The 10,148-nt window shown below is 43.6% G+C and overlaps 1 protein-coding gene across 1 annotated transcript in view; it reads right to left on the bottom strand.

Moving 5' to 3' along the window:
* Window positions 1-2,311: 2,311 nt before the first annotated feature.
* Window positions 2,312-10,148, bottom strand: part of PRRG4 (proline rich and Gla domain 4) — a 33,380-nt gene continuing 25,543 nt past the window's right edge. The window contains exons 5-6 of the mRNA XM_054972386.1: window positions 9,329-9,464; window positions 2,312-2,562 (exon numbers count right to left, since the gene is read on the bottom strand). Coding sequence (XP_054828361.1) covers window positions 2,346-2,562; window positions 9,329-9,464 — 353 coding nt within the window. The 3' untranslated portion in view covers window positions 2,312-2,345. The remainder of the gene's footprint in view (window positions 2,563-9,328; window positions 9,465-10,148) is intronic.

Below are 10,148 nucleotides of genomic sequence, written 5' to 3'. Positions count from 1 at the left end.
ATCCCAGCCTGAATGTATGTACTTCCTGTGGGAACAGTCCCCATGAAGCAAGCACAGAGCATGGGGAGCAATTGCCATGTTTGTGCCTCAAGAAAGGCCTGGCAGCAGTGATTCTGCAGCAACTATGCAGCAGTAACAACATTCCTTTGTTGTATCTGATGGAGCTTTGACTCTTGAAAACTCATGCCTTGGAAATTGAATTGGTCTTTAAGGTGCTATTGGGCCTATATCTAACTTTCCAACAAGAAGCCTTTTGGCAGGAGAAACTGGAAAGGGCAAAGAGGACTAATGCGATAAATCCCCACCAGGCTGGAAGATATTCTCTCACTGTATTATCTTGTACATGATACGCAATCACTGACCACTAATGTAATCTGGATGTTACATTGACTTTGGAACCGTATGGCCTAATCCTGGGAACACTTTTCAAGAGCTGGACATCTATGTTTAAATCAACAGAGACAACACTACAAAATCTCCACTACAATGACCTTTTGTATGGGTTTTAACAGCTGGTACTGCAAAGACAGGATAGCCATGAGGAATGGGAGTGCCAGACTCCTGCACAGCCTTTGGCCACAGACAATAAACTCTATTATTACTATTACTACTATTATGAATCTAGTGGAGGCCTAACCAGCAGATGTGTATCTTGCTCTAATGAGGAATTCCCTGTTCTTACCTCTTCCTGTATCTCCCTTTCTCTCTGCCATCTTTAAAAAGAATAAAGGCCTTGACAATAGTTTTATTCTTTGGCTTCCTCAGGGCTCATCACAAATTGAGACCTTATTTAAAGATCACGGTTTGCTGGGCAAAAAACCAACCTTTTGGAACCATCAACGAATCTGCTTTACAATGCAGAATTCCCTGGAAACCTAATCACGAGGCCATGGCCATCAAGCCACCACCCAGCCTTTGTCCAACAGCCTGAGCAGGCCAGCTTTCAAATAAACTAATCACCCCAGGATGACTTTTCCGTATTTTCCTCATACTTTTAAATTATGGCCATTATTTGGAGTTCTTTCTACCTTCCATTTTCCTAAAATCCAAACCTTCCAATACGGTTCAAAGTTTCTAGCCTGAACCCAATCCCATTGCAGCAGAGACTCTGTCCCTTTCTCAACGCAAATGATCGTACATAAAAGTTACCTCTCAGCCCCCCAAATTTATAGCTGATTTCTGTATCCTATCTGTATCTGTATCAAGTGTTGGTCTACTCTTGTTGAAATCACTGAGTCTGCTCTAGGTTTCAACTTGGACTGAAACACTCAGATTCCTACCACACCTGCTGCTGGATCTTTCCTTCTTCCATCCTGATTTCTTTGCAGGATAAGGTGCTCTCCACCTTAATTTTATCTCCCCCTATTTTCCCACCCACACCACCAGACAGAGAGCTGGCATGTTACCCTTCTCTGCCGCTTAGGAGCTCATATCTTGAAGAACTGACAGTCACTTCTCCTCTGTCCATTTCCCCATATTTACACTCCTAGTCCTAACTTATCATAACTCATGCTCCAAACTGGAATAGCTCTGGTTGATATTTTCTGGTGCCATTAGGAATGCGCTATTTCCTTGTGCTTTGATTTAGTATTTGCTTAGGATAAGGAACTGTGCTACTTGCTTTGAGTTATAGTTTCCCCCTAATACTGTACCAAATCCCTTAATAAACTCCACATTTCTTGTTAAACTTTAAATCTGTTTCTATTGTCCTTTTCCTGTTGAAGCGCACTCCTCACAACCTCCTCATTAGGTAAGAAATCCTTGTTTTCCCTCTCTAGACAAATAAGGAAGCTAATTCCCCATGTTCGCAGGCCTGTGGTAACCAAAGAATATGAGGGAATAAAGCAAGGGGGGAAAGTAAACAGAATTTCAGCCATGTCCCTTTGGAAGTGAGGCCTTTTAAGTTAAATACATGGATTTAAAAATGGTTCAGCATCACAAATGAAATGCTAACCAACTAACAGGTCATCTAAAATATTACTAGAAGTATTTAAAAATAATACTGCCTTGTTACATTTGTATTGGCTCACTCATACTAATTGTTTTTAAAAAACAGGGTTAAAAAAAATTAAAACGAAACTTCAGTTCATAGGACATAGGAAAAGTAGTATATCAGCTCGATCAAAATGCATGGGAGCCAAATTCAGTTCTTAGTACCTAAAAAGAAGTGACGAGTCTTTCACCATGGGACATCAGAATGTTGCAGAAAAAATACTTCCCTGTACACCTGACACACTTCACAGGTATGCTGGAAACTACATCCTTTTCATGCTGTGAAAGGCTATTCTGAAGCAGCCACAATACTGCAGTGTTTAAGCTGCACTTTGAGAAATCGTGTTTATTAATTAAGGGCCAGGAAGTGAGAGAGACTTCTTGAATGCTTTAAACCTTCCTGAAATGCCAGGATAGGGTGGGGGTGGCATATCATAATCTCGCCTTAGTGCCACTGCTTGTTCGTAGGTTGGCAGTCCTGTATGTTCTGGGCATGTGGAGAGAGGATTTAAGGAAAATTCTTCATGTTGTCTAAAGATGGAAGAATTATGCAGCCGACAACCTGTGTGCCTTTTAAAAAAAAAGAAACAAATATGATAAATTTTAAAAACGAGTGTTGTATAGCTTTTCATAGTGGTGGTGCCTGGCTAGGTAAAGCTTCCTTCTGTTCTGGGACAGCTTAAACTTACTGAGGGATGTGCGCTCAGGCTGGACAGGAGGGGACTGTGCATGAGAAGGCCAGGCTCTAGCTTTAGAGCCCTGAAGAGGGCAACTCTTCTCTGCACATGCACAGCGTGTTTTCTTGCTAAATTCTGCATGCCTAAAGAGGAGGTGCCCATTCATTCCTTCAGTTCTCCTTTGCTGCTAGTTTCTGCTGTGTCAAAGTTGGCAGAACTCTCAGCAGGGTAGGATGGAGGGAATGCATGCCAGCACAGAAAAGACTAGATGAACAACAGTTATAGGTAGGCACAACCTTGTTTTCATCTTCATCTCTTCTTGTGCAGTCCCACATGGGGGAATATCAAGATACTCACCATAGAAGGTGGGTTGTTCCGTCAACGAATGCAGTACTGCTATTCCCACGGCCAATTCCCATCCAGAGTCTGTGTCCACTGAGTAGTGTCTTACAAAGGTGTCAGCAGAAGTCCATGCAGCAGCTTGACAGATCTCCCATAGAGGGACCCCTCTCAAGAAGGCTGCTGAGGAAGCTTGAGTTCTTGTTGAGTGCACTTTGACTGAGATTGGGCATGTCACCTCAACTTCCCTCTGTGTGAGTTTGATAAGATAATGGCTACTATCCACCTAGATAGTGTTTGGGATGAGACTTGGAGCCTCTTATGAGGGCCAGAGTGGCAGATGAAGTCTCCTGGATTTGCAAAAGCTCTTGGTTCTGTCTAAGTAAAACCAATAAGGCTCTGCAGATGTCCAATTTGTGTAGAGTCTTTTTCAAATCCAAGGAGAGCCAGTTTGGTGTAGCGGTTAAGAGCGTGGGACTCTAATCTGGAGAACTGGGTTTGATTCCTCACTCCTCCATTTGAAGCCAGCTGGGTGACTTTGTGTCAGTCACAGCTTCTAGAAGCTCACTCAGCCCCACCCACCTCACAGGGTGACTGTTGTTGTGGGGATAATGATAACTTTGTAACCTGCTCTGAGTGGGTGTTAAGTCATCCTGAAAAGAATAAATCGAACGTTATTATTATAATGTTATTAAAGATGGTGAGGGGAAAAACACTGTTAAGGTGATTGTTTGGGACAAATGAAATTTAGATATGACTTTAGGCAGAAACTTTTGTGAAATATCACCTTCTTAGGGAAAAAACTGAGTGAACAGTGGATCTGTCCTTAGCGCAGTTAGTTCCCCCAACCTTCCTGGCAGAGGTAACCGCCAATAGGAAACTGGCCTTCCACGAAAGTAGTGCTGAAGAACATGATTCCATTGGCTGAAAAGGGGCCAACACAGGTCTTGCTAACACTAAGGACAGCTTCACTGAGGCACTGGTATATGTCTTGGCGGGAAGATGTGCAGTAGTCCTTTCAAGAACTGTTTAGATGTATAGTGGGGGAAAAACTGTCTTATCTACTGGCTCGTGAAATGCCGAGATAGCTATTAGGTAAACTTTAACCGAGGAGATTGACAGACCTCTCTTAGCAAGAGACAGGAGGTACTCAAAAATCACCAGCAGTGTGTGTGTGTGTGGGGGGGGGGGATTCTTCTCTGTTTACTGTCCAGGCAGCAAAACTCACCTACTTACATCCTTAAGATATGCAGGTGGAAGTCTTATGGGCAATCAGAATTATTTGTTGTACTTCTCTGGGGGGTGGGGGTGGTTCTTGATTGATTAAGAAGGCCATGAGTCTCAATCTTGTTACACTGTGGTGAAAAACTCTATCTCTGTGTAGGAGATAGATCAAGATGGGTAGCTGTATTAGTCAGTCTGTAGCAGTAGAAAGGAGCAAGAGTCCAATAGCACCTATAAGGCTAACAAAATTTGTGGTAGGGTATAATCTTTCATGAGCCACACCTCACTTCTTCAGATATGAAGCAGCAGTATCTGAAGAAGTGAGCTGTGGTTCATGAAAGCTCATACCCTACCACACATTTTGCCTGTGTAGGATATCTGGATGGGAGGGAAGTAAATGAAATTACCCTTTGCCATTTCCAGTAGTGTTGGGAACCATTTCCAGCAGGGCCAAAACAAGGTGACCAGAATACAGAGCATCCCATAGTGTCTGATTCTGCCTAATACCTTGGTGATGAGAGGGGTGGGCAGAAAGGCATAAAACAAACCCTTTCTCCACGGGATTTGGAAAGTGTCCCCAAGGGAGTTGGGTCTGTTCCCTGCCACTAAATAAAACATTCCAGGCTTGGCATTTATTGATGTGGCAAAAGGGTCCACATTGGGGAACCCCCATTGCTGGAAAACTGGGAGGATATATTTATCTGAAATGATCCAATTGTGGTGTGGTAGCAGAATCCTGCTGAGTGTGTCTGCCTTGGGGTTCTCTGTGCCTGCTATGTTGGTGGCCTGGGGGAACACATTGTTGCATACTGCCTATTCCCACAGCACTGTAGCTTTGGAGCAGAGCATAAGGGAAGCTGTTCCCCCTTGTTCGTTTAAATAATAGAGGGCTGTGGTATCTCTGTAAGGATCTCTGAACCCTCCTGTTGCACGCAAGATCTGCAAAGGAAGCAAGGGAGTGATGAATGGCTATCAATTCCAGGATGCTTCAGATGGGACCATACCCCTTGTGCTGAGTGGTCTCCACAATGAGCTCCCCACTCCTGAACTGAAGTATCTATTGAGACTGTATTATCAGGTAAGTATGGTTATCCCTAGATAGATTGTATTGGTCATTCCACCAGATTAGAGATCTGATAACTGATCTGATATAGAGAATTTAACAATCTGCGCATGAAATGCTGGTTTGTATTTCCATATAAACCAATTTTTCAACGGTCTCATATAAAGACATACAAAGGAAACAACTATAGTTGAGGACGCCATCAGACCCAAACGTTTCTAAATCACGAGTACTGACTGATTAGAAGCATCCTCTGGAGAAAAGGTGCACCAAGGAAGGTTTTGACCCTCCCCTCTGGGAAGGCCCTACTGACTAAGGAATCCAATTTACCCACAATGAAAAGAATGGATTGGGTTGTCAAAAGGTTGGATTTTTTCCAATTAACCAGAAGGCCTAATTTGGAGACCGTGTTGATTCTAAGGTCCAAATGAGACACTGAGACTGGATATGAGCCACCAGCAGCCTGTCGTAAGGGTAGATAGCATCCTTGAGTTCTTAGATGAGCAACTACCATAGCAACCCATTTGGTAAATGTGTCGCTACATTGTTGCTAGGCCAAACAGCAAGGCTGTGTATTGGTAGCAGATCTTGCCACATTTAAAGCACAAGTACCTCCTGTGATCAAGGTGAACAGATATATGAAAATAAGCATCCTTCAGATCTAAGACAACAAACCAAACATTTAATCCTATCAAGTGCAAAACTTTGGATAGCATCAGCAATTTGAACTTCTCAACCTTTAAAAACTTGTTCAGATGCTAGAGATCTAGGATGGGGTGAACCCCACCATCTTTTTTAGAAACTAGAAAATATCTAGAGTAGAACCCCTGTAAGAAGGCAACTTCCAGCACCTTTTCAATGGCAGCCTTCTCAAGGAGCTTGTTGATGGTTCTCTGTAGTTCTACAGGACATGTTGTGGATGTGCTGGGTGACGAAGCTGAAGATGACAGGTCCGCAAAACAATAACCCCATCGAACAATAGTCAAGACCGAACAGTCGTTGGTGATACTTTCCCATACAGGGAGAAAGGATGCCAGTCTGTCCCTAAATGGGAGGGGGGCCCTTTGGTCAGGGGAAGTTAGTCAGAAGAGAGTCTTAGAGCTTTGTTGTGAGGCTTTAGATGGCTGTTGTTGGCCATGCCCCGATTTCGATTTTGTAGATGGCTTGCTTGTCTGGAACCTTGACTGTGATCTGGAAAATTGGTAATGGCATGGAGAGCACCTAGAAAGGCAGTACTGCTGGTACTGTTGTTGCTGATGCTGGTATTGATATCTAGGGTTTGGTGCTGTTGAGGAGGCACAGTAACTCCCAGGGATCTGGTGGTAGTTCTTCATTTGTGACAATGATTCATCTGTCCCTTCAGAAAATAAAAGGTGGCCTTCAAATGAGAAATCTTCAATTTTGGCCCTTTCACCTGTGTTAGTGCAGTGGAGCAGAGCAAAGCATGGTGCCTCATAATGATAGCAGATGCCATAAAACTGGCCAAGCAATCCGCTGCATGCTTGCCAGTCAACACCTGCTGCTTGGCGCGAGGGTAGACTTTGCCCTGAAGGACCTTGGACAGGGTCTGATAGCCTTCTGGCAAGTGTTGTAATCTGCCCTGAGCCCTTCGTGGGGAGGGCGGAATAGAAATCCAAATAAAATAAAATAAATAAGGTGTCAGCTAAGAAGCTGTATCAGAGAAACTAAGATAGCCAGCTTTTAAGCATTTTAGTTAGATAGCTGTAGCTAGCAACAGTGTTATTTATTTTATCTTGCCTATTGTCTAAAGAGTGCTTCGTGCTTATCAAACAGTCTCTGTAACTTGTATTCAGTAAACAAAAGCAGTTTTATTTCAGTCTGTGTCTGGAGTCACTTGTTACATGTAAGTACAATCTCAGCATGAACCCTGAACAGGCACCTTCCTGCTGCCTAAGGAGTTTGGTGTGGCTGTGGTCAGTGCCCAGAGTAGGAGTTTGGGGGTGCCTGCTTCATATAGGTGCTCCTATAGAAAGAGGTTGTATGAGCCCATGATAGCTTGATAGTTGATGATCTGAAAGTTGAGGGCTGATGATGAATAGACCTTTCTCCTCAAACCACTGATCTTTCAACCTTCTTTGTTGGCGGGGGCCAGTTGGGATCCATGTCAGTATCTGGCCTGAACGTTCTCGATCACCAAAGAAGATGAAGCGGTGTGTGTAAGAAGCTGCAATCTTGTTGCTTCAGCTTATAAAGATGCTCAATCATTTTTGATGTAGCTGGGATTGATGTAGCTTCGCTCACTCCCCTTTGGCGATCTTAAGTAGGTCTTCCATGAGGGTTGGGGGAGGCTACAGTAGCCAGAATGTCTGAGAAAGGAATCTGTGAAACTTTACTTTGGGGTTTGGGATTGGAAGCCGACATGTCTAACCTGAGAGCCCTAGCTATTCTAAACATTTCTTCTGCAAAAAAGTGATAATAATCTGTGGGGGAGGAAGACGTTGGCTTCCCTACTGACTCCTCTGGTGAGGGGCATCAGGGGCTAACACAGCGAGGTCTGATTGGGAGGTGACATCATCTTCTGATTTGGAGAAGACAGCCGAGGATGTCAGAGCTGAAGATAGAACTGGCACTGGAACTCATGGCACAGTTGGAACCAGTGGTGCTGGAAAGGAGGATGACATGGACTGTAGCCATCCTAGAAAATCTTGCCATGAGACTATCTGGGAGAGTATTTTGTTAGTCTGGTGTTTTTCAGGACTGGAAACCATGCCCTGTTCATTCTTAAACTCTCTTCTTTCCTGTTAAAATTGTGCTTATGCGTATGAATTTCAATGGCTTCCCTGTGCAAACTGACAAAGTAGTTGGATGTGTTGTCTAGTATTTTAGTGTCCTGGAATAAGATACTGTGTCCTGTTTGAGTTAGGCTATGTTCAGCCACTGCTGATTTTTCAGGTTGGCCAAGTCTGCAGTGTCTTTCATGTTCTTTTATTCATGTCTGGATGATCCCAGCGTAGCATCCAGACTAACAAAATACTCTACATCTTACAATAGCCCTGCAGATAAGATTAGCATGTCAACCACCAATCCATATGCAAAAGAACCTCCTCAGGATACAGTGAAGCTTCCTCCCATTAGCATTCCACACCCTGGGAAACTTACAGGATGACTCAGCCCAAACCCACCTTCCTGAGTAGATATAAATTACCTGCTAACATCTTCTCCACACATTGACACTGAGAGATCTCTGTCTTTTGGTGCTACACCTCTGAAGATGCCAGTCACAGCTGCTGGCAAAACGTCAGGAACTACAATGCCAAGACCATGGCCATACAGCCTGGAAAATCTACAACTAACGTATCGGAGACAGATAAACTTTTTCCCAAAAGGCTGCTTTGAGCCTGGATGTCCCATCATTCCTGGCCTTGGGCATAAAGTGTTGACAATGTTTGCAGATGGCCACATTATGGGACTCCCTGAGGCAAAGTAAACACAGATCATTCTTGTCAGTGTGGGACATTTTAGTCTCACACTGGAAGCACTGCTTGAAAAGTGACTTTAGAGACATTCTCCTTGGATTTCAGGTCAATAGAAAGGAAAAAGGGAAGTTCTCGAGACATATCAGCACTGTTGGCAGAAGGAACCTCTCCCTACAATGGTGAAAAGAGAACTGAAGGAACGGATGGGCATCTCCCCTCTAGGTGCACAGTGTTTAGTGGGAAAATGCCCCATGTAGAACTGCACTAGAAGAGATGAAGAGGGACTATGAATTATTTTGTACAAATAAAGCAAAGTAGATTTCTTGAAATTGTTACCAAAAAAAGCAAGAGATACTAAAAAGCACATCAGTACCAAAGAACTCAACTGTCAGCTGTTCAATTTACAAGTCTATGGATTCTTTGGTGAAATTGCACTCTTCATATGCTTTGGAATTAGAAAAAATTGAAAAGATCTTGCTGAGCACTCATTGAAACAGATGTCTGCATACATCAATATATATCTAATCCAGAAATATATTTAGGGTGTGGAGATTTAATTCCAACATTAATAGTAGTTCCAGCATTTAGTACCTTACCGTGGTGGTTGTCTTCGTGGGCATTTTTTTTTGCAGAGATAATACATTAGTAAGCCGGTTATAATCAATAGCACTCCAACTGCAATTAGACCAATCAAAAGCAGTATAACATCCATCTCCTGTGATTCTTGCCCATCTACACAGGTCAAAATAATGAAGTATATCAGAAGGCTGCATTCTGAAAAACTTATAAATGCAACTTTACATAAATACATGTTCCTCTGTAATGATCTTCCCTATTCCACTCTGAACATCACCTGTATAACCAATAGCTGGCACCAGACAAGAGACAGAGGGAGGGGACATGGGAGGTGCCATTGAATTGACAGCATGTCATGTCCGGGGCACGGGCACACTGCTCTAGGATTCAGTAGAAACTATGATTACCATAGAGTTTCCACAGAATCCTAGCATGTTGTGATGTCATTTCCAGGTTCGCCCCAGAATTGACATCACACTGCCAACATGGTGGCATTTTTTTCTTCATCCACCTCCCGCTGGCCTATCAAGTGGTGGCAGGGTTGAAGGAGTCCTGCTGTAGCAGGAGTCTTGGAAATCCTACCCCTATAAGAACTACACCCATCTTAAAGGGATTGCTCAGTTTACATCAGTGGCAGTAATGATCTGTGTGAACTCTGCCAGTCACAGCTTATTGCACCAGTGGCAGTTGGTTGCAGTGCAAGAGTAGACAAAAGTGACCCTCTCCAATTGTTGGTGGTACTGGCCAGGTCTCAGCTATGTGGCTTCTGCAGTGCTGCCTCACAAAGCCTCAGGCACCATGCAACTTCGTTTGCTCCAGGGCCCTTTTGATTTCCCAGTC

This window comes from Eublepharis macularius, chromosome 2 (assembly GCF_028583425.1).
Source record: "Eublepharis macularius isolate TG4126 chromosome 2, MPM_Emac_v1.0, whole genome shotgun sequence".
Taxonomy (NCBI): domain Eukaryota; kingdom Metazoa; phylum Chordata; class Lepidosauria; order Squamata; family Eublepharidae; genus Eublepharis; species Eublepharis macularius.
The sequence above is the reverse complement of the archived record's forward strand: the minus strand, read 5'-3'. Positions and strand labels throughout refer to the sequence as shown.